The 24,931-nt window shown below is 39.8% G+C and overlaps 2 protein-coding genes across 6 annotated transcripts in view; one reads left to right on the top strand and one right to left on the bottom strand.

Annotated features, from left to right (window-relative positions):
- Positions 1-9,859, top strand: part of ACSBG1 (acyl-CoA synthetase bubblegum family member 1) — a 31,324-nt gene extending 21,465 nt beyond the window's left edge. For 4 of the 5 annotated variants that reach the window (XM_057399919.1, XM_057399907.1, XM_057399925.1 and 1 more), the window contains 8 exons: positions 577-726; positions 2,930-3,106; positions 3,589-3,770; positions 4,427-4,660; positions 5,234-5,451; positions 7,695-7,834; positions 8,846-9,092; positions 9,752-9,859. In XM_057399919.1, the coding sequence (XP_057255902.1) occupies positions 577-726; positions 2,930-3,106; positions 3,589-3,770; positions 4,427-4,660; positions 5,234-5,451; positions 7,695-7,834; positions 8,846-9,092; positions 9,752-9,828 (1,425 nt within the window). In that variant the 3' untranslated portion in view covers positions 9,829-9,859. The remainder of the gene's footprint in view (positions 1-576; positions 727-2,929; positions 3,107-3,588; positions 3,771-4,426; positions 4,661-5,233; positions 5,452-7,694; positions 7,835-8,845; positions 9,093-9,751) is intronic. The other variant, XM_057399910.1, reaches the window with a different exon arrangement.
- Positions 9,860-12,023: 2,164 nt separating this feature from the next.
- IDH3A (isocitrate dehydrogenase (NAD(+)) 3 catalytic subunit alpha) lies at positions 12,024-24,846 on the bottom strand. Its single transcript, XM_057399846.1, has 11 exons — positions 24,692-24,846; positions 22,541-22,603; positions 20,727-20,810; positions 19,307-19,421; positions 18,552-18,739; positions 18,280-18,413; positions 17,556-17,658; positions 17,413-17,477; positions 15,363-15,447; positions 14,697-14,849; positions 12,024-12,694 (listed from the first exon to the last, which is right to left on the bottom strand). The coding sequence occupies exons 1-11, from the start codon at positions 24,716-24,718 to the stop codon at positions 12,611-12,613; spliced, it is 1,101 nt and encodes a 366-aa protein (XP_057255829.1). The 5' UTR covers positions 24,719-24,846; the 3' UTR covers positions 12,024-12,610.
- Between the last annotated feature and the right edge of the window lie 85 nt (positions 24,847-24,931).

Raw genomic sequence — 24,931 nt, 5'->3', positions numbered from 1 at the left:
TTCTAGATTGAGCTGAATTTGAATGGAAGTTGTGTCCAGCACCATATGTTCTGTTTGCTATAGAGCAGCAAGTAATTTGGACAAACATTCTCACATACAGACAATGAGACTTTTGCAAAGAAGCTCTCATCCAATTGCTTATATTAGTATTGATATAAAGGACAAGGAATTACAGATAGAGCATCACAAGTGTACTCTTACTTAAAACCAGTACATGCAGATTCCTTTGAATAAGACTCAGAATTATTCTGACAGTGTGAGACAGTAACAGAGTGTTAGTCTCTGTGACTTGTCCATAGTACCCATCTTGGAGGAGAAGTAGTATTACCATTCCCTTAGACACTAAAAAGACTCATGGCAGCACAGTTTTAGGTAGTCTATTTGCAATTCACACATCAAGTTCTAAGCTAGCCTTACCATCTTTCTTACATAGGCAAGACCTGGGGAAACTTGCCTTGGAAATGTGCAGAGCAAGGCACTGAAGTTGTCTGCCATTTTTGAGACTGGTAAGGTATTGAATCCTTCCCACTTGTAAGAAGCCATTTGATATCTTGTATTTTCTGTTATGTGTTCTAGATGGAAGAGTTTCTGGCGTTGGGAGATGATGTGTCCGATACTACTTTGGATGATATAATTAATTCTCAAGAGCCAAATCAGTGCTGTGTGCTAATATACACATCCGGAACAACTGGGAAGCCAAAAGGAGCCATGCTGAGTCATGACAATGTATGTGCTTTAGGCTCTTCCTTCAGCTTAAAAATAGTAGAGTATGAGGATATTTATTTTTGTGTTATGAAATGACTGGTACTAGAGCCTTGAAATCCTTTTGCTTTTGCAACGTGGGTAGTGTACTACAAAACAGTATTCAAAATGCAGTTGCAAAGTTGTGAGTGCTTATACGTTCTGGTGAAATATAAGCAAGGTGAAAGATGAAACTCCATTCAAAACTAGCACTTCACAAAATTGAACAGTTTGTTCTGAATAGGGTTTTTATTCACTGGTTTTCTTATAAGATCCAATGCATGTATTCATAAATACAATTCACAGGTTGCCATAAAGTCTCTCAGGTGATGTCACAGGTTATCTTGAAAGAGACAAATCATATACATCAGCCAGTCACTATCAGAACAGCTTTGCTTTTGGAAAGGACTTTCCATGGAAGACCTCTAGCAAAGATCTGAATTGTAGTTGTTTTGGGGTTATATACATACATAATTTTTTTAAGGTGGCTGAGCAGGAGTGGAAAATGGTAGGGAGCCTTTCTGAGCACAGCCAATCTGTGAACAGGCTGGTCTCAGCTGTGGCCTCTCCTCTTAAACCAGAAACTATTGCAGAGGTGTCCACTGTGAGGAGCAATTCACCAAAATGTAGGGAATTAGCAAAGTAGTACTTCAAAGCAGAACATACAGGACTTTATAGACAAAAAGACTGATCTTACACTGCAGATCCTATGCTCTTCCATCTCAAAGGAGTCTGGTGTCATTTCCATGTTAGCTGCCAAGCTATTCCTGGCTGATGATCACAAACAGGCTATTTTTATGTTGACGAACAGTGGAAAACATGCCTTGCCTGTAGCTGTGCTGCTGCCTTCTTTAGTCAAAAGATGCTTGCCAGTGCCCATATGCAAAACCAATGCTGAATCAGTCATATGTGTACCCACCTAGATCTGCTGTGAGTGTGCCTGTGTGCCACAAGCTTGGAGGAGAAGCAAATCAATATAGCTGCATCTCAAAGACACCCCAGTTCTGTCTAGTGTGTAAGTCTCCCATAGCCACATACCCAGTGGTGCCATCTAAACTTGGAGTGGCCTGGCCTGACAACATGTTGCTGCTTAAAAACCTCTCTTGAGAATCTGTATTTCCTTAGACCAAATGTACGTTTTGTACCATCTAATTTATTGCAAGGAAAAGGAGCTGGCAGGAACATCCTGTGGTACAAATACATGCAGTACCTGTTATCTCTTCCTATCCTGAATAATCTCACGTCTGTGTCCTGCCTTACCCAATTTAGATTACAGACTCCTCTCAGAAAGCGGTTTCTTGGTTTGGTTTGGGTTTTTTCAGTTTTTCTTCTTTGCATGTGTGTCTTTTCCCAATCCCCTTATATTATCACATATATTTGTGGGTCTTCCATATTCTGATCATGAAGATCTGCATATCTGGCATCCTTGAACTGCATCTTCTGAGATAAGGTGAGAATTATGGAGAAGGAGGGGAACATCGTTCAGTTTCACTATGAAGTCACACAGCACATCTTCAAAAACATCCACAAAGCCACTGATCAGGATAGGGGTGTGCGTGTGTGACCTGTGGACCACTGTGGTGAGCACCCTAGAAGCTTCCAGAGGAGTGGAATATAACGTCTATCTTCCTCATTAGTGCTTAGCCAGGTACTGATCAATACAAGGGATTGAGCTTGTTGCTGATACTAAACTGTCCTTTGAGCTCCCTGATCACTCTGTGTTATTTGTTCTTTTTTAGGTAAACATATAGATACACAGCACCGGTAAAAAGTGCCAGGTTGATACATGTATATATATATATATATGCATATATACATAGTAGGAGAGTTGCAAAAGAAGAGGCAGATCAATTTGCCCATCCAGCCCATGGCTGCCCTGCTCAGCATGTCATTAGGGCATAGGGAGCTGTGGCATTAATAGCCTAGTCAGGGAACAGAAAGACTGCATTTACTGATGTTATATGCAAGACTTTGTTGCTGCTAATTCATCTTGCTTTTGACTGAGCATCCCCCAGGGAATTGGCAGTCTGTTGTGCTGTCAAAGATTGCAGTGTCTTCACCAATTTCTGTGAGCACAGATTTTTCACAGTTACATTAGCATGGCATGAGGCTCCTTAGTTTGTGTTAAAGGGGAAAAAAAACCCCAAACTCACAATACCTAATGTGTTTTATAATCGATTTTAAACAGATAACTTGGACATCAGCACACTGCAGCAGAGCAGGAGAAATGCAACCTGCAGAGGTCCAACAGGAGTCTATCGTCAGTTATCTCCCACTCAGCCACATAGCTGCGCAGATATATGACCTGTGGACTGGAATCAAATGGGGAGAGCAAGTTTACTTTGCTGAGCCAGATGCTCTGAAGGTATCTTTCTTGCATTGTACCTAATTCAGCTGCTTCTTCTTAGAAAATATCCCAAGGAGAGGATGAAGATTGAGAACCCATTATTGTAACAATTATGGAAAAATAAAATCCATTAGACCTGTGATCCAGTGCTGTAGACACCAGTTAAAATAGATAATCCAGATCCATCAGATTCTTTTAAGGCAGAAGAATTTGCATCTAAAGCAAAAGAAGTATAAGCAATTTCTGGAGGAAAGGGAGGCAGAAGGATCTAAACCACCTGTGTGTTTTCCTTCTTGTATATATACCTCCCTGATGTGTCAGCTGGCAAATGTTAGTGCATATGTCTGACTGAAGTAGGCTCAGCAGTCCTTCTTTGTATCCTACATGTTTAATGATGTTCTGTGTGTTAGTGTTGCAAGATATAGACTGTATCACCAAACCTCTTTATCACAGCTGTGGATCTTTTGCAATACTTTGAAATGCTTTAATGATTTTAATAGGGCAGCTTGGTCAACACACTGAAAGAAGTGCAGCCAACATCTCACATGGGAGTTCCCAGAGTATGGGAGAAAATCATGGAGAAATTAAAGGATGCTTCTGCTCAGTCAGGATTTATGAAGAAGAAAATGCTGTCATGGGCTATGTCACTTAGCTTAGAGAGAAACATAAGCTGCTCAAGCAGGTATGTATTTATAGCGAGTGAGATTTCCCATCAACTTGAAAGTAGCTATCTGCTTGTAATAAACCATGAAGCATTGGTGAAACTCTTTAAGTGTAAATGTGTAACATTTGGCCTTGCAAAACAGCAAATACAATGCAAGTTATCAGTCCCAATAGGCTGATCTTAAACACAGGTGACTGTTTAAAGCATACTCCTACTAACACGTCCCCCAGCTTGCATGACACAATGAAGTGTGAAATTGCTTACAGAAAATGTATCCCAAAAGCTTGTGCAATGGTGCTGCTTTGCTTGTCTGATCATTCAGCTTCTCAGATAGGTCCTGCACAACTCGCATTGTAGTGGCAGAGGTTCTCAGAGACACATTTAACCGATAAAGAACCTGAAGTACAAGAGTTTGTTTTATATGATGTGGCTTTATATGTTCTTGATGTATTTGCAGTATTCAGACATCTCAAGAACTGGAGTTCACTAGCAAGGAAAGACAGTAAATGGGAAAAAGACCAAGCTGTAACCTGATTTACTGATGTAACTTCTGCCAACACTCAAAACCAAACAGCAAATAAATCTCTAAATAAAATTTGTGTCCAGTTTCATTTTGGCAATCTCCAAGGTTGCTCTGACTTATTGTCTCCTTCTCTTGTGTGTTTTTACCTCAGCAGTGATTTAAAGCAGTTCTGGATGAGGTTAGCAGACTACTTTGTGCTTTCAAAAGTACGCAATGCGCTGGGGTTTTCGTCCTGTCAGAAGCACTTTTCTGGTGCTGCTCCTCTCAATACAGAAACACTCTATTTCTTCTTGGGTTTGAATATCACCCTGTATGAGGCCTATGGTATGAGTGAGACCACAGGGCCACATTGCCTATCTGGGCCAACCAATTACAGGCAGCACAGGTAACTTTATTTCTATTTTTGCTTTTTGCTTTTTAATTTTAAACTCTGGTATGTTTCATTATATGTTTCATTATATCTTTCAGAAGAGTTTTTACTAAGTTCAGCACAGATCTCATTGCTGATTTGATTTTCTCTTAATGCATTGCTATTCTATTGTGGGAGGCAAAATAACTTCCAGGTCAGAAGCTGAGCACATTGCCTCCATAGCATGCCACGCCAAGAGCACTGAAAGGGATCTACAGGATTATACACACAACACAGTTAATAAATCTGACGTATAACCTAGCCCTGGCCCAGGGTAGGTTAACTTTCAAATGCAAGACCTCAAATACTGAAGTGTTTTTACACCTGAAGATGCAGAGGGATGAAAAATACCAAACGAGGGAGCACAGAGCAAGATAGCCAGAAAGTGCTTAGATACTCTTAACATATGTACTCTAGTGAATTAATACTCCATAGTTTTCTAACAGTTACAGCAGGGTGTTACTTGCAGTTACCTTGATGGGTTTGGAGATGTGGTGTGTTAGAAGTCTTATCAGTATTATGTTTAATATCTATGATTTTCTCTGATAGCTGTGGGAAACCAGCACCTGGCTGCAGGGTGAAATTGGTGGACAAAGATGCAGAAGGCAATGGAGAAATCTGTTTCTGGGGAAGGACTGTTTTCATGGGTTATTTAAATATGGAAGACAAAACAAAAGAAGCCTTTGATGAGGATGGGTGGCTGCATTCTGGAGATTTAGGAAAACTGGACAAGGATGGCTTTCTCTATGTAACTGGAAGAATTAAAGGTAAATAAGTAAAAAGCTTGCTCCATGTTAATGGTAACTGTTCAGTTAGATTTGGCCTGTCTAATTGTCTTTCCTCCACTGCCAGTGACATTGACCTGATAGGAAAGCAAAATAAACTCTCTTATGAGGAAACCACAGTGTGCCCTGTTCAGGAAAGGTTTCCCTTTAGTCTGTAAGATGTGGAGATGATTCAACTCCTACAATGAGTCTTTTTCTCTTCCAGACCTTTATTCAGTATTAGTTACAATTAGTAATATAGAATACTAATGCAGGTTTAATGTGTCATCTTTGATTCTAATAATCCATTAAGCTGTCCATTCTCCCTTTGAATCTTGCTAAATTGCCTTAATTGCACATTAGAATGTTTAGACAGTAATGAGAGAGAGCCCTGTGTTACACAGCAGTTACTGCTGTAGGTCAGAGTTAGGTTCCTCTGACGCCTTAGGCAATGTGTTTGCAGAGACTAGTATTGGGAAAGCTAAAGCAAGAAACCTAGGTATTACAGTACACAGCTTTAAGTCTCACAAGAGTAAGCCCGGTCACTTGCTTACTTGGAAGCTTGTTTTAACAATTTAGATTCAGAAGGTGGGATTGGTCACAGTTGAGATGTAACTGAAGAAGATTTAAAAACTGAGTAATTATCATCTTAGAATATATGGTGAATCACTGGGGAGGTAACATGGATGAGTGAATTTGTCAATAGGATGGCAGTGTCCTCTTAAGAATCAGAACTTAAGTAGGTCCTATTAATAGCCTGCACCAAATGCAGCTATCTTGATTTTAGTTTGCTTTCTTGTCTGATTCATTTTCCTTTAGCATAGCAGTTACCGATTCCTAGTCTCATTCCTTCATAACATTTGTGTTGCACTTACAACTTCCTTGGTTGCTGAGTTACTAACAACTACTCTAAAGCACAACAATGTAGCTAGAGAAGGCCATACAGGGGGAGTATTTGTAGAGGGGTGGAAAAAGTTGCTGCCACTGTTGTCTGGATCTCCTGTGGTAAAGCTGACGTGTCAGACAATGAAAACCCAAGTGCCAGTGATTGGGTGAGGATCTAAAGTAAGGATAGGATTTAGGCAAAAGGAGGGTGGAATGAAAGGAAAAAACAGACCTAGACAAGTTTGGATACACAGCTAGCTTTGGCAGGTATCTGTGTCTTGACAAAGTCTCTTGTTCTATAAACACTGTTCGTGCTTCCTCAAGTGTGTGCAATGTGTTGGATAGGGAGAAAAACAACTTTTATAATTAGGATATCAATACCTATTTCATACCAGAAAGTTGAGTATAGACTGGAAGTTATTTCTTGTCATAGTTCTCATGGAGCAGTAGAGATGGTAGGGCCCAAATCTGTGAATGGTGAAAGGGTGCTACATTCCCTTGACTGCATCTAAATTCTTCCAGTTATCACTGATAGGGAAACAGGTACCAACCCAACCCTTATTTACACACAGGACTGGTGTACCATTTGTCTGCTTTCTTTATTGGAGCATACTCTGAAATGCTACAAACTGTTCTATGAGGACAGTGGGAAGTCACCAGTGTAATTAAAGCTAAGAGCTGGAATTTACCTAGATAATACTAAAATTTGTGGTCATTCCAAGGAATATATGTACTGTACTTTAGACAATGCATTCAAATAAAAATGTACATTCCTTTCTTAGTAGAATAAGGTATGACTACCATTGTATACAAACCTTAAAAACATTAAGATTCCAGTGTGTCGTTTTGTTCCTTCGGGGCAGGGATCACTGCTTGCACTGCAGACTTCCTCCTCTGATTTCTGACACTCCTCTCTTTCTCTGTTGCTTTTATGGAGCCTTCCTGTAGTCGTAACTTATTTTTGTCTGACCCCTCTTGGTGGCTTTAAGAATTAGTTTTAATCGTGACATTAACAATGGACTTACTTTATGGTGAGGTGGCAACAGTGAAATAGAGCGTGAATCCTACCCTAATTAGGAAGAGATGATTGTTCACACCAAAACTGCAGATTATGTAACAGCTCCTTGAGAATAACTAACCTGGTACTAGATGATGTAAAAGTGATCTGGAGCAAATATCTTATACTTAAGGGAGAACTTGAGCACATATAGAAAAAATATTAGCATTTTTCTTAAGATAATGAACTTTAACACCATGAAAACATAGTGTTAAAAAAATCTCTTATTCTTTATGTCAGAGAGATATGAACCTGATCGTCAGAATTTATTTGAATTAAACTAACAGCCTTTTTTATTGTCTAGATTTGATAATTACAGCTGGAGGTGAAAATGTGCCTCCAATTCCAATTGAAGATGCTGTTAAGAAAGAACTCCCAATTGTTAGCAATGCTATGGTCATTGGAGATAAAAAGAAGTTTTTGTCAATGTTGCTGACTCTAAAGGTAAACCAGTTTTAATATTGCTTTCAGGGAGCACCTAACAAAATAATTTTGATCTGTTTGTGAAAAGACACAAAATTGGGTATGAGGATGTTTGTGGCAGAAAAAATGCATAATAGCTACAGGCTAAATCCTGGTAGATCTAAACTTCATACGGTTATATGATCTGTGAAACATCTATGTGTTACTGCTGTTTTCTCCTATGTGTATAGTAAGACATAGTTTTTAACTACATTGAAATTTTCGATTAAGAAATGTTGGAAGAGTGAGAAATCTGCAACAGAGCACAACAATACCTTTGATTTTTACAGACGAGCAAAGCCAACAAGTGTTTCTTTTAGGGGCAAACCCAATTTCTAACAGAAACTCTCCAACAGAAACAAACTTTCCACCTGAAACACTTCCCTATGATTTGTTCTGTTCAAATAACACAGGAATGAATGTAGGATAAAATAATCCATAGCTTTGCTGTAGTATATACTTCCACTGCAAAATCTCTTGCACTTTTTGTTCTGTGGGCATGCATAGTGAATGACCCTTTAGTTTTTCTGTAGTTGTTTACCTCTATGACTGATACTCTCTATTTACAGGTACAATAGAAATACTAATTTAAGAAGTCTAAATTTCAAAGAATGCTTCTATCTCAAGCTGCTTACATTACACCACAGTAATTCAAGTTAACAATGACTTAAATGTTCCCCTGTAACACTGGAGTAATTTAGAAAATGTGGTAGCAATTCAAGATCTAGAGATGGACTTTATTGCCTCATTCATTGACACCTTTGAAGTCCGTTCATTTCATCTGCATATAAGTAAAAAATAATTGTATTTGGTAGTGGGGAAAAAAAAACATTGTCATCTGCAGGTATTTCTGGGTTTTATTGCTTTTACAGGATGTTTGGCTGTTGACGCTGAGCTGCTTTATTCTTATTAGTCAGGAAGGACCTGATCAGAGAAACTTTTAATGCCTTGTAAGAGTGAGCATGTGATGATTCACTTCATTTGATATTTTAGACCGTGCTGGACCCAGATACATCTGAGCCCACTGACATTCTCACTGAGCAAGCTAGAGACTTCTGCCAGAAGACTGGTAGTAAAGCCACTAAAGTGTCAGAGATTGTAGTCACAAGAGACCAGGCAATCTACCAAGCCATTCAGGAGGGAATCGACAAAGTCAACATGAACGCCACTAATCGGGTTCATTGTATCCAAAAATGGATAGTCCTGCCAAGAGATTTTTCCATTTCTGGGGGAGAACTAGGTAAGATTTACTGATTTCTGTTGAGGTCTACACATAGTAAAGAGGCTGCTGATCTGAGAGTACTCAAATACAGTTTTGTGTACCAAACTCGGGGCTCGGCCACTAGAGGGAAAGGAAAAAGCCATTAGCAGAAAGAGTTAAAGAATACAAAACTGGACATTTTGCTGTGCACATGTGTATCCTTCCGCCCTTACTTACATGTACAGCTCGATAGTTATATTTCAGATTGCTGTGGACAATTAAGTAATCGATTCTGGTTAATCCTTTGTGCACTATAGTATTAACAACTTTCCCTAATAATACTGAAAATGTATTGGTTCAAAGTGAAAGGCAGTGAAAGCCTGACAGCAGAGCTGCAAGCACATTACCAGGCTCTTTGAATAAACTGGGAATTGTTTAAAAGCTTTCAAAAAACAATTAATTATTTTTAATGAAAAAAGTAGCAGGAGTCAGACATCATCTTACCTGCAGCTCCTTTTGAAGTCCTCATGCCCTACGTACCATGCTTGCTTCTCACTTTCAGCAGCTATCTGCACTTACAGAGTGGCAGATGTTCTTCCAAACAGGCTTTTCAGTAGAAAATCATAGGATCCAAAGGTCAGACTGAATAGGAATTTTTGTTCCTATTTCTGCTGTTGTGACTCCCTCCCTCTCTTAAGGTCCAACGATGAAGCTGAAACGGCTCGCCGTGCTAGAGAAATACAGAACTGAAGTGGACTCCTTCTATGAAGAATGAGCAGTATTTTCATCCAAGCATTAAGAAAGATCTGTGAGCTAAAGAATTTCCTAATCAAAAGCATTAACAAAGGTTTACACTTGGTTTGGTTTTAGTCTAGAAAACCGCTGTGTCAGTTCTTCCTGATACTCACCTGATCATTTGCCCTCTTTACAGAAGCATCTACGCAGTGTGTCCATTTCCTAATACTGTTCTGACTTTTACCTAAATGACTAAGATTAAAAATGTCCTCTTGTGTTGTATAAAGTGGCTATAATCCAGAGATGTGGTGGCTGCACCATCCCTGGAGACGTTCAAGGCCAGGCTGGATGTGGTTCTGGGATCTGACCTAGTTGGAGATGCTCATTGCAGGGGGGTTAGGCTAGATGAACTTCGAAGGTTCCCTTCTAACCCAAACTGTTCTATGATTCTGTAATTCCTCTATACTGAAACACAAAAGTTGCCCATTGCTTGTATTTGGGTAGAGCAGTAGTTAGCAGTCCTGCAGAGTGCTGGAGTTCCACCACGCCAACAATAAGGTAGCTATTTAAAAGAAATTACAATCAAAAGGGCTGGGTTTTTCTGCCTCCCAAAGAAGTTTTTGTTTGCTCAGTAACACATTTCAGAACCTGCAGGCAATCCTCTTCCACTTTAACAGCGGTTAGAATTCAGAGTTCCGTGAAAACACCAGCTAGTAATTTCTTAAATCCATGTTGAAATGAACATTACTATCTCTCCCAGAAACAAATAATCAAAGCAAAACCAAAGCTGGGGCAATAGCTCCATAAGACTGTAAGGCAAAGCAGCAAACATGGGAGGTCTCACATTAAATGCTATTGAGAACAGAAACTTTGTTCAAATTGTTTATAACACTTTTTTTTTTTCAAACCAGAAAGGTTTCGGAGCAATGTTTGTCAGTGTGCATCTGCATGCTTCAATATGCACATTGTACTAACGCTGCCAAGTGGGAGCTGCATTTCTTCTTCCCCATATAAAATCTAGATCATACTATGTGAGGGACACATGTGCCAGAAGGTTGTCTAAAGGGTTTGCTGTTAGTAAGTGATCTTTGGCAGAGCTGTAATAGGTAGCACAAGCAGCCAGGCCACAGCCACTGTTCCTGATCAGAAAAATCAGGCAGAATTGGATCTTGTTTCCAGGAAAGTTCCATTACCAGTCTTGCACATCAACACGTAACACAAGACAGCAGCCTGGGATTAGAAAAACAAAACAAGCAGTAGGACTTTGAAAAGTTTATTTTTCCCCATTTCTGCGCAATGGTAATTCTGAAGTTCTTTAACAATATTAATCTGAAGGAAACAAGGCAGCAGCAGCTTGTAAACCACAGAAAGAAATGTTGCCCTATTCACCAGAAGCAGAGTGCACAAGGAATAGAACTCATTGTCCCGCCTCCGAGGTGGTGTTTGAATGTACAAGAAGAGCTGGGATGCTTACTTTTATACAGCAACACTAGAAGCTGTTACTAAACTTGATTTGACTTCTGAAACAACCAGTCTAAACAGTCGTAAAAGAAAGTAACTAAGTGGAGTGATATCTATTAATAGAATGAAGCTTTAAGAGGCCTGGTACTGGCAGTAGGGATAATCCTGTGCTGTAGTCATGAGTTTTGAAACACACATTTTCCTGTAGGGTGTACCAATGGAAGCACACCTTGAGACATACACATCCAAATGACTCATATGATGATCTGTATGTGCAGAAGAAGGGAGAGAAAGAGAGTTGCTTTTGTGTGCGTTAAGCTCAGTAAGCCTGAAAAAAATAGTCCAAGATCCTCATGAATAGGATGAAATATATTTCTGGAACGTAGGCACCAGAGCCAAACCTTCACTCTGTCTTAACCCATTTAGGACTAGTCTTTTACATTCAGGGTTTCTAGAATAAAATTACTAGTCAATACAGTAAGACACACTGAACAGAATGCATGAAAGTACAACACAAAAAGCGCTCCAGCATGAAGTTATGAAATCCGTAGTATAAATTTGCAAAGTTAATACTTTCCCCTCACAATAAATGGCAGAACTAATTTTGACTTAATTTACTCTCATTAGAACTCTGTTGAAAAGTGTGTTTCAGAGAGGAAAACTTGTAAGAATTATTTTGGTCTATGGATTTGAACAATAATTTTAGTTCATTAATTCTCACCCCTGGCTGGTAAATGGTTGTGGGCTTTTAAAAATACACAAATAGATTAAATCTCTAGGATTTTGTATTCCTTTATTCGTGCCCTTGGAAGTCAAGGCTATACTTCATGGATTACCAGACTATCTAAAGTGGTTTCTTCATTGCTTTTAACATGAAATTGCCATTTTTAGTTACTTCATACCCGTTTCTGTCTATGCAGGTCATCATGTGCTCCTGTTAGGCTGAAAACCTATCTCATAAATTCCAGCAAGATCAATAAAGTAGGTTTTAACCATTAAGGTGCTTTTATATTTCACTAATTCTATTACTGGTTTATTTGCATTTTCTTTTCTTTGTGGAAAGTAAAAACCTCCAGGTGAAATGGGAAATGGTAGAACAGCTCCAGTGGCAATGAAAGAATTCACTGACATAAAAATGTTCACCAGATAGAAAAAAATAAATATGACAAAACACTTCAAGTCCACTGAAAGCAGGCACAAGCATCATTCATAGCCATTTGGACTGACTTTATTAATGGAGAGGCCCTAACTAAAAAGTTTGCTCTCAAGAGACAAGCAAACTATACGCGTATGGATATCATATATAATGTACTTTGTGTGCTGTGTCCTTTTGGAGTTATTACAGGTAGTATGAGAAAAATTTAGTCTTTGTCCTTTACTCTGCGGCAGATCTCCTCTGTGAATTCCGAACACTTGGCATTACCTCCCAAGTCTTTTGTCAAGACCTGAAAGAAAGAAAGAAAACCCATTACTAAACTGTTTTACAGGGCTGGTCTTGTCTGAACAGTTCTAGATGATGTTCTTCTATGTTGTGTGTGACTACTAAATAGGAGTGAGGAGGAATACATCCAGTTTGATGTTTTCTGCATCCCATATCAATATAGATTTCATCAATAAGGACTGTACTGACTGAAGGAGGTAAAGAAAACTTGAGTGCCAGCATCACATATTATCAGTTTTCCACATGATTTTATCTTAACTACAGGAAGAAAATTTGTTTGGCCAAAGCTCTCCAAAGGCCCTTGTCCAAATAACAGTGTTATTAATCATTAAGTATTTTATTAATCATTATTAATGATTGATTTTATTAAGTTTTCAATAGGAACTTTGTCTTTTGGAAGTAAAAATTATATGTGAAGGCTCAGCACAAAGGTTTGCTGATTTGGGGGGAATTTGTATGGGTTTTGGGTTGTTTTGTTGTTGTTGTTTAATTTAATGTCTGTCTGTTGTTAAGGAAACCTACCCAGAAAAAGCACACATAGCTCTTAATGCTGAATGTTAACACTTCTTTCAGTTTGCTTAGTTCAGTTAAGAGATGGAAAATGCAGAGTTAAAGAAAGCTTTTCATCAAGTGCAGCTCCTATCTGGCAGCATAAAGATAGTGAAATAAAGAAAGAAGTGGGCAACATTGCTAGTCCTACCTCACTAGATTAAAGCACTCCAGAAGGTAATTTAAAATCACGAGTTTTCCCCTTACATGACACACACAGAGATCTTAATTAAATGGCTGGGGGAAAGGGAAAGGGAGAAACAGAAAGCAGGAGAGGGAATGAAGGTTATTATTTTAGGATCTTATCTTTTTAACTGCATTATGCTTTTTTGCCAATTTAAAAAGATTCTCTCCATTGTGAGCATATAACCATACTGGTGTTAAGTAACTAGTAAACAAGTAGCCATGTCACAAAACTTGCACTGTGTTATCTTCCATACAGTTACTGACCTGCAGATGGAGGATATTTCATTTCCAGAGAAGTAAATAGGAACTTTACAGGAGCACCTCTTTATTCACTTGTAAGTTTAGATATTTTTTAACTGCCTCCTACACACAGTAAGATAGCTGCAAACAGACCACTTATGAAATGATGACAGCTTTTTGTTTAAGCATCCTTGTCACTTTTCATTACAAAGCAGCTTCTTAAGCTCCTGCCTAAGATAACTGAACCAGCCTAACTGCTAATCCTCTTTAACTGCAATCTTCAGAATCTTTCCAGCTATGTTTGAAAAGGTGGATGTAAAAGTAGATGAGTGAACCAACAATTTTAAGAGGACAAATTCAAGTCAGGTTTCAGAGCATGTGTGTCCCTGAATATGCCATTTGAGTCTCTAATCTGGAGACACTTGCTGCCAAAGGGAAATTGCATTCAATCTTAAGGGGAAAAAGTAAACACTGGATAAAACCTATTTGTAGCCCAAAAAGGACTGAAAGCAGTTAGAAGGTAAAAAAGAAAACAATGGAACTGAAAAGAGGAGCAGAAATACCACAGTCAGGACTGAAATGCTGTAAAAGAAGTGGAGGACTAACCCTGTGAAAGACAAATGAGCCTCCTTCAGTTCAGGACCCAGACTTAAATATATGTCTTTTGTATACATTATAAACTTCACTACTGGAACATCATTAGTTACTTAAATCTCTAATCCCCTTCATGGAAAAGAGACATCCAGTTCTAGCTTTGAGAGTTAACAAAGCTGTGGAAATATAAGATGAGCATTACTGAGACACAAGGAATGCTACAGCCTATCCTTATTACTGAGCTGGGCAGCTTTAATACCACCAAAGGTAATAAAATTACTATCAGAGAAGGACAGTGGCACTGCTCATGCATCAGGCCAGTAGAGCAGGTGGTGTTCCATTACCACACTGTTCGAGTGGTAATGTTCAAAGTTAATTTTTGCTATGATAGAATATGATTTCAGTTCAGTGCATTTATTTGCACACCCTTAGATTACCTTTCCATCTTTAATTGTTTCAAAGCAAGCTGTCTCAATTTTTGCAGCATGCTTGTGTAGTCCCATGTGACGCAACATCATCACAGCACTCAGCAGAAGGGCAGTTGGATTTGCCATGTCTTTTCCTGCAATGTCTGGTGCTGTTCCGTGAACCTAGAAATAAAAGTGAACCTATCTGTTATGATGTCAATAACGCTGATTAAAATGGTCTAGGCAATTCAAGTGTATGCAAGCAACCTGAAACATAATCCTCATACAAGAGAGTTAAAATAGGACTTACTTCACAGTGATACAGTTAGCGGAAAGCAGATAGGAAAGACCAGAACAGTTCAATTCAAAGGCATCAGAAAGGAGTAACTAAGTCACCTAGTATCTCCCAAATGTGCCCATGAAGTTCTATTTCACAGAGTGTATTTATCTTACAAAACAAAGGAAAAACAAAGTGTCTGTAAAAGGACATGCAAAAAACTATGTGTAATGCATACTGTGTATGTAATACATACTGTACCTTCTCTCTCTGAGTAAAGGTTCAGCATCTTCACAGTAAAGAACAGTTTTACACAGAACTTAATTCAATGATAGCCACACTGTATGTCATGGAAGTTTTAGATTCTCCAGTTGAGACAAATCAGTTGTTAACACTGTACCTTGCAGAAGACAACTTACCGATTCAAAAATGGCAACTCCATTAGCACCAATATTGCCACTTGGTGTTACTCCAAGACCCCCAATCAGTCCAGCGCACAAGTCACTGGAGATACAAAAAACAACAAACCCACAAGTTTTTCCATATACAGTTGCTTCTTTGCAAGGTATTCAGATGTTCTTTTTTCTCAGTTTATTGCAACAAGAACTTATTTGATACACCCACAGCCTGAGAATAGCACTGGGAAGAACAGATGCTGTTTTCCAATGGAGTACAAGTGGCTAATTTGTAAATTTGTAGAACTAATACCAGGGGGCAGTTTAATAAAGGAAAATCAAGATGTAACTCCAAATACTAGAACATAGCTGATATTAGGTAGATGAATTACTAGTAGTTTTAAAGCTTATTGCATTTGGCTTATGGAATATGTTCCAGTGACACCAGACAGGCTTTCCCCCTCTCTTTCTTAAACAGCCCACAAGTCTGACATAATGATATCATCAGACACAAGCAATTTACACAAGCACTTTGCATGTGGTTTACTCCAGATTTAACATGGGGACGAACAAAACAACTGTGCCTACAGTCGTCATCCTGTACCCTCAAAGCTGAGCATACAGATAAACAAGGCTCTTAAAACTCTGGTATTTTGGCAATCTGTTTTATTGCCTACAACTTAGCTAAGCAAGGACTCACAAGCAGAAAAGTTTGGATGACCTTGCAGAATAATATTTCAAGTTTAAGCTAAAATAACCCAATTAGCTTTAGTTGTATAGGCTGGAGGCACAAAAAAATGGATACAGTCTAAATTTGTCACAGTAGGGATTTAATGGTTCAAGGTAAGGGATTCCCTGCTGTACCTATTCAGTCCGAGAAACCTGTTTGGCATGATGTTCACACTTCAAAAAAGCAGTGCAGGTGAGACCACCCTCAGTGACTCAAGTGCCCTCTTCAAGAATACACATTTATTGAAAATGCTGAGAACTATGGAATTGTTTCCAGAATTTCTATGAGAACTTTAAAATTTTAAACTTCAAACCTTTAAAATTAGTGACGCTGAATTAGATAAAGTGAGTTGAAATAGTACTGATGGGACTCATTTGATTTGATCTCCTTTGGTTGACAGCTGCTTTAACGGCCCTCTCCACTCCTCTAACAGTTTTTAATGCAAGAAGCATTAGCTGGGAGTCTGATTTTTCTTAGAGGTTACAAACAGCCTTATCATAGAGTGCCATTTCAAGAGAAGCTCAGCAGGCATTTCTTCTTGTACATAAGTTACCTTTACTTTTGTTATCTGTACAAATGCAGGAGATGGGTTCTAAGATGTAAATTCTAATTCATGCTGTTCTCTAAATCTCTCCTTGGAGGTGCAAGGGGAAGTAATGTTATGTTAAAAGTTCAAATTAAGATACTTAATTTTACATGCAGCATTTAATTGAATTTACACTCTACCTAAGCATTTAACAGAATGGAAACAGTGTTCTGATGTATTTTGCCTTCAAGAGATCAAGTATCTCTAGTGTTAATGTTACCCAAATATGCAATTTAATTTGAAAATAAGGAAAAATACAATACATAAAACAAGAGCTGGCAAGGTATTAAGAGGCACCATGGTTCATTCTTCAGTGACTATGCATTATCATTTAGCTGTATGGCTAGCTTGCTGTAAACATCATGGTCGCGCAGTCACCTCACACTATTTTAGTGCTTACTATTAGAAAGTTTCCCCCCCAAAATCTAACTAAGCATTCTTTATTACAGTTCAAGCCATTAAATTCTTCACATATTTGGAGAAATTTCTCTTCTGGCCCATGTGAATATATTAATAGCCTCCATAAGCAGAAACTTTAAACTAAGAAGCACATTCTCATCATGCAGTTCCTCCCAACAATATAGTAATAATTGAAGTGTAATAAGAGCATCCTTTCTGCTCATTTAAAGTTTGAGGTATAGTTTTAAACTCTGAATGCATAAAATCATCATCCATCTGGCTAGCACATAACCTGAGTAACTGTCTGGAAAGCAGCAGCACTCTATACACTGAGGTACTTGAAATTACAATCTCCATACCTGAGGATGTCACCGTACAAGTTTGGCATAACAAGCACATCAAACTGTGATGGATCTTGAACCATCTAGAAAGAAGTATATTTTCATTAAGGTTAAGAATTTAAAATTAAAACTAATCACGTTTAAGACACATCAATACTTACATTCAGACACACAGTATCCAGGTACATTTCATTAAATTTAATGTCTTTACAGTTTTCTGCTGCTTCCCTGCATTTTCTCAAGAAAAGCCCATCAGACATTCTCCTGCAGTTAAATAAGCAAGAGAATATTGCAGTTGTTCTAAAAAGCAATACTGAAGGTAAAGAAAACTGCATGCAACAGAGGATTAGACGTATATAAACGTAGATTAAATTCTTAGCATAATTAGCAGAAAATTTGTTACTAATTATCCCTTATGTTAAATAATCTTTTAAATATATTGCTGTCAGAGCAGTTCTGCCTTTCAAATTGCCTCCTAAAATAATTTTGTATCAGTTGTTTAACAGGCGTACATTGATTCTCAGGATGAATCCTGTTCATTTACTAAAGGCTTCCTGAGTTTGTAAAGGTGGTGTCACGTAATATCACCTCTTAGAACTCAGTTCAGTACAAAGTGCCTTTTTCATCCTCAGTTTTTAAACTCATCTTCCTAGTTTAAGACTCTTTTTAAAACAAGACCTTTGCAAGGCAAGTCACAGGATTACTACAAACTTTCTAATAATAACATTAGGATATTGGAGTCTTATCAATACTGGGTTAGGATTGCCTCATTACTTACTCCCAGTAACACCATCACAAGTTATACATTTGAGGGGCAATTAAGTTACTTATAATTAAATGCATATTACTATTTGTTATTCTTCTCAAGAAGAAGTGTCAACATACATAATGTTTGCCTTGTGCACAGCAGTAACATGGCTTCTCTGGTTGTTTCTGGCATACTCAAAAGCAAATTCTGCAATCCGCTTGCTGGCTTCTTCTGTGATCAGCTTGATACTTTGCACAACACCATCAACAATCTGAAAGACAGTAATCGCACTGATGGTTTTGATGGGTAGCAAACTTGAACACCACTGAACCTCCTAGTATTAGGCCACTGAGATGGGCAAAGTTATCCTTCATGAAACACAGAAAACACACCACTTCCAGCAACGTACCACGTGCTCAATTCCACTGTATTCGCCTTCTGTGTTCTCTCGAATTGTGACAATGTTCACATCTGTGTAAGGGGTTTTGTACCCTTCGATTGAGACACAGGGACGGACGTTTGCATAAAGGTCAAAGGTTCTACGCAGGAGCAGGTTCATGGATGGGTGTCCTGCAGCAATTGGGGTCTTTAAAGGCCCTAAAGGGAAAAGGTAAAAAACAAATGCAAGAATGAATGAGAAGGTAAATCCCTTCATGAATTTCAGAGCTCAAACTCTAGTAACCTAGAGTGGTACTCTTAACAGAGGATCTCCAAGTTCCTATTGAACCCTTCTGCTGAAATGCCACAGCAATTCTCTGTGCTATTGAGTACTATTACAGTGATATTAATCAGCTCTTTAAAGGCCGAACTGCCACCCTTGCATGGAACAGCAGTTTTTACAAAAGCTTTTGACTGAAAACAACAAAAACAAAACACCACTAGGAATATACTTATTGAATACTATCATTAGAAATGCATTCTGCACAGAGTCCAAAGGCTGGCTTATAGCAACACTTGCTTTTAATGTATTTCCTAGAAGATCTGTGAAAATTATGGCTTCAAAAAGAAGGATGGTTTTAAAATTACAGAAGACTGTAATTACCTGACAGGCTGTCCCCTATAATAAGCCATTTTATTATGCAAATGAAGGTCTTCAGCTTTAAATCAGAGTCACAATAAAAACAACAGTATTTAATATATTTGTATTAACCCCTTTTAATGTACCTTTTAATCCCATTTTGTTTTTATCCATGGATTCTTTGGCATCTGGAGGAATCATCCACTTCCCTCCTGGTCCTTGGATAGCTGTAACATTCCTTTCTTCCCACTGAATAGGAGTCTAAACACATTCAGTCTATGTTAACTTAAATATCATCACTTTTGCTTCAAGCTTTAACTTCCCTTTCACAAAAAGGTGCGTAAGGAATTTGTCCAGGCCTTCCTAAACAATTTTTCTCTGGTAAATGAGAGTAACCATGAGATTTCTGAAGTAAGAAAAGAAACATTTTGGTTTAAAATGTAATTAAGTGAAAATGAAATAGTATGAGCAACACATCATCATAAACCTGAATACCATGACGCTTCCCCAGGTGCCATATACTCAGCAATCCTCAGAATTGCAATATACATGCTACACCTTTCCAGTTCTTAGAGCTGTTGAGTTCCTTGTGTACAAGAGACAAAATATTTGAAAGCTGAATTCATTGAGAACTTGTCATCCATACTGCCTGGAAGACAGTACCTAACAGATATATATCTGTTTTCTAGCTGAAAACCCGCAAATGTTCCATTCACCCACTTGTAAGTGGAGACAGGCTCATCAGGAAGGACCATAAAGGAAAAGATACAAGGGCTTTGCAAACTGAACCAATGTAAGTGTAACACACTACAGAATCCCCTTTAAAACAAACAAATCTGATAAAGTATTGTAAGCATGCATTCATGCACAAACTTAGCTTTTACTCCTCTACCCCTCCTGCTTGACTCCCCAGAAACAACCAAAACTCTTACAAGGTCTTCCTAGATAAACAGAAATTGACTTTTTCCCAGTTCAAGCTGTATAGCTGTTACAGAAAGGAATATGTCTTGGTGCTGTTACTAATGTGGACCCATTTAACAGGCATCTTTCCTGAAAGAGCGCTATATCCTTTCAAGGAAACTGGACAAATTCTGGTGAGGTTCCTCAGACAGGCAGTAACAGAGTTCTTGGACATACTTTACTTTCATATCACTGAAGTGAGTACATTCAGCAGTGCAGCAGTTAGATTTCTAAGAACATGCCAGCTCTGTCACACATGCTTTCATCTGCACTGGAAGTCACAACGAACAAGAGAACAACCTCTCTCAGTTGCTCAGGATCACTTCATCAACAAGATGATTTCCCATGAATACTGAGTTCATATTTCCAAAACTGAATACAGCATTTGCTGTCTACTCCTCTGCCAGCTAACAGTTTCAAGCCCTGCCTTGATATCCCAATCCTATCTTTTACTAGCTGAAGCTTCTGACTTTCTGTTGTCAAGAAGTTTTAATAGCTTAAACATGACTTGATCGTTTGGAAGTTAAAAACAAAACATTTTAAACAAGACTAGTTAATACTACTTGTTAAATTTATAATGCTTACAGCAAGACTAATATGACTTACTTTGGCAGCATCAAAGATCTTCATGACAGCAGTAGAAATTTCAGGTCCTATGCCATCTCCTGGGATTAAAGTTACTGTTTGTACCTAGGTATAGAAATATCAGTAGCACAACAAATGAATGCTTGTTTTCCATGAAGAAAACATTTTCATGTGTTGTAAGAAACAAGGAACTAGAAAAGGAAGTTTCAGTTACCAAATAAGCACTATGAAGAATAGCAGCACTGGACAGAAGGAAGGATGACTGGCTTGCTTGCAAAGGCAGCATGCAGATATGTTGAGAAACTGTTTAAAAATCTGCCTACTATCTACTGCTATTTCAAAACACAGAGGTTTAACCTGAAGGGCAGGTTCCTGATCAGTATTCCTTGAAAGAAACCATCTCAGCATGCTGCCTTCTTGAAATCTGGAAGAGGTACTATTACCTAGTTATGGCTCTGTTACCCGTATGTCTCCAGTATTAGCAACATGCTGCATAATAGTGAAACATGCTAGAAATGATGACAATTATGAAAAGCTTAAAAAAAAAAAAATCTCATGCATATCCAAACTTCTTACGTAACTTCCTTAAAATCTCAGACCCATTTTTAACAATACCCAGTTATTTTCCTTCTATAATGTTCTCAGTCTTGTTTCTTTTATCATCATCAAACAGATGAACTAAATTGCACAGCTTAGGCTCACTGAAAAACAGGGAAAGAAAGTACTCTGCTCTGATCAAAAAAACATAAATAGATGATGATCGCCACTCTAATCCTCCATGCTCCCAACAGTTTTGTCAGGGCTCATTATTACCTACCAGAAAAGGCAGCTCAGATGCAGCATCAGAACTAGAATCAATTCACAAGATCTACTTCCATCCTGCTCCACACAAAATACTCAGAATCTCAATATACACTGACTGGTATTTTAACAAATGTGAGCCAAAGAAATTCACTGTACGTAACAAAAGCAGCAGAGCTTCAGGTACAAGAACCCTGCTATTGAGCAAGCACATAGCTGATGGAATGCCTCAAGACTAGTTTCGTGCTGTCTTAGGACTCCAACTGAGCCAGAGAATGTTTCACCTGACACGGGACTATGGTAAAAACAGAACCAGGGTGTCCCACCTTCTACAATCTTTTAAAACTGTATAAGATAGGAGCAACCCTCAGTCTCATTTCTAGGTCTTCTACATGCTGTTCTACAAAGCTTATAATTAAAAGCCATAGTTCCTCTTTAAAATTAAGTCCTGCTTAAGGGTGCATGCTGTGGTGCTGAGCCCTGCCCCTGCCTGAGCCATTTTGAGGGCAACCTTCACTGGAAAGTAAAGGCCTATGGGCACTTCACATACACGTGAAGAAGGTAAAACATCTACAAGGAAATATGCCACTAGCATCTAAAATACTTCAAAGAGAACCTTGAGAAGGCACAACTTTAAGCGTGAGGTATTCTAAAAGCAACAGTAAATGTAGTGCCTGAAGGGAAGTCTGCAAAGGAAAGAAAATGAGAAGCTTCTCAACAATCTGTCTCCTTTGTCCAATGCCAGATGAGTTTCAGAAGATGGCTCATGTCCAGATTGTGTGAAAAGTTTTCATACCACTTCTGTCTTTTGCTGGAGCCTTTTGTATTATCACTTAGGTTTTAATATGCGATTGCCAAAGACAGTAAGCCAATATGAATCCAGCATGGCATTAAGAGCATGTATGCTCACTTATTTAGGCCTTATCTCTTGAGAATGTAAAAATAACAACATTGATATTATAAAAGTAAATTTCTGAACCGCTTTCTTGAGAAACTTCTTAAAAAGAAAGGAAAAATGGTACTATTATACTCACAGCACTACTAAAACTTCTGGTCACCTGTTTTTGGTTTTTGAAAGCACCTAGCAATCGAGAAACCTGCAAGGATATAAAACAAGAAGATGCTATTTTATTACACAAATTGGATTTTTCAAAGTTAACAGTATTGCAGCAAATCTGCATTTTAAAATCAAATTGCTTCAAACCCCCTATCTCAAGTTAGTATAAAGATCCAGATGAAACACGAGTAAGGAACACTTTGCCATGTTACTCTCTAACCTTCTGTGCACTGGCACATCCTGGGATTATTCTTAGCACAAGGTAAACCCAGGATGCACCATGCCTGAGGTGAGGTAAGGTTATGGCACAACAGTGAGTCCTTGCATACTACGCATTTGAAGTAAGGTTGCGGTAACTCTGACTAAACAGAGGATATCCTAAGGATTAAGATTCATGGAAAGCCAAGTGAAAAGTCAAACACTTTCACTAGCAATAGGGTGGACAGTGTATGCATTCTAAGTAATGTTTTAAAAACTGCTTTGCATTAGTGTCACTTCTTCCATTCAGACTGCGGTGGGTTTTGTTCTTCCACCTTCCACATCAGCAGGTTTTGTGCTGTTGTCTTCTGTTTGCCCAACAATATTTAAAGAGCAGAATTACATGCACATTAAAGACAAAATCCATCACAGCAACAAGTCGACACAGCCTAGTCAAACAATCGCTCCTTCTGACACCTGAATATTCCAAACTGGCGTTAAGCTTCACAACTGGCATGGTATCTCAGCTTGAGCTCTTGCCTGGCTGAGCACCACACACAAAATCCCTAGTTGTACCAGTACCAATACTGAAGTGCAGAGAAAACACAGCCTCCCAACCTTACCCTCCTCTCCAGGGTTTTCATGCTTCTGGGACTTAGGAGTCAGAAGACTTCCAGTGCCAGCACTTGGAGGACTTTGCCACATTCCTGTCTGCAGCTATCAGGCTAGACTGGAATGTGTTGGACAATTTGTACTCCTCTCCAATCTCTTATCATTACTGACACATATGCTTAAACATAGCTGTATGGCAAAGGCGGCAAACCATGTTTTCACTCACAGAAACAATTTGAAACAATGCAATTCTCAGGGATGTTGTAATGAATGCTGTGGGAGAAGTAATTTAAGCTAGAATTTATTTTTACTTGTGACCTGACATGACATGTAGAAGGTCATTGCAACAGGCAAGCAAGGTTCATCGCAGCAAGCCATGAATCTGAGGCAGCAGCTGAAGCGATTAAATGAAAGCACTGAACACACAAGTGTAAGTGCCCTCATGGTACAGTTCCTGCATGCACAGTCAGGATTCAAATTCCAGAGTAGCCCTGGAAAGGAACAGTCGAGCTTGCCAGAAATCCTGGGCCTGGTACATCACACTTCAGTTCAACATCTGGAATGCTAGCAGAGATCAAGCCAGAAAGACTTGATGTGTTCTGCCATTAAACCCTCTTGCCAGTTCTTCCGCATTTCAGCAGACATGAAGTGGGGCTTCTGCAATGACTTGGCCCCCACGGGCTATTATTATTTTATACTATTTAAAGGCGCTAAAGCAATGCCATTTACTAAAGGCAAAAAGCAGCGCCGCAATAGGGCTGCATCTCCTAACATCTGGACTCAGCAGATCCCCGAGGGGAGGCCAGAAGCCTGCCGAAGACAGTACCAGGCACTGCCACAGCAGCCTCCGTAGTGACAGGCACGGCACCTCCTTCAGGGACAAGCACCCGTCCTGCGGCCTTCGCTGTGGGAACGCAGGGCAGGACAAGCCCGGCTGCAGGCACACCATGCCCGTCCGTTGCCGCCGGGCCCGGGCCCCTCGCGGCCTGCAGTGCCGTGACCTCTACGGCACGACCTCCCGGGCCCCTCCGCGGCCCTTCCCCTGGGCAGCAGCGGCCGTTGAAGTAACGGCCCTCCCGGCACCCACCCGTGGCGGGGCTCCGTCCTGGGGATGAGGGAAAAGCGGGCCCGCCAACCCCGCCGCCCTCGGCGGCGCTGCCCGGGCCCGGCGCCACCGCGACCTTGCAGGCGATCGCCCCCGCGGCAGCACCGCCTCGGGCGTCACCGAGCCGCGGCCAAGGTCACAGGCGCAGCCCGGTCTGGCGCCCGCCCCCAGGGCACACGGGCAAGGTGCTTGTCCCTGCTCCCCGCCGCTTACCGCCGGCATCCACGCGGCCGCGGCCATGATGCTCCCGGGCACCGCGGGTCGGTGAGGCCCGAAAACACCCGCGCCCGCCGCGAGACCGGAACCGGCGCGCGGAGAGCGGCAGGCCCCGCCCCCGCAGCCGTGAGGCCCCGCCCCCGGCGGTACCTCAGCTCCCTCCGCGGCGCCTTGCGGCCCGGCATGTTCTCCTCTTCCCCTTTTGGGTGAGGGGAGCCTGCATTCCCGCGCCCCGCT

Source organism: Pezoporus wallicus, unplaced genomic scaffold (assembly GCF_028554395.1).
Source record: "Pezoporus wallicus isolate ANWC-B61680 ecotype Strahan unplaced genomic scaffold, APGP_CSIRO_Pwel_v1 contig_3952, whole genome shotgun sequence".
Lineage (NCBI taxonomy): Eukaryota > Metazoa > Chordata > Aves > Psittaciformes > Psittacidae > Pezoporus > Pezoporus wallicus.
This window is presented reverse-complemented; position numbering and strand designations above follow the sequence as displayed.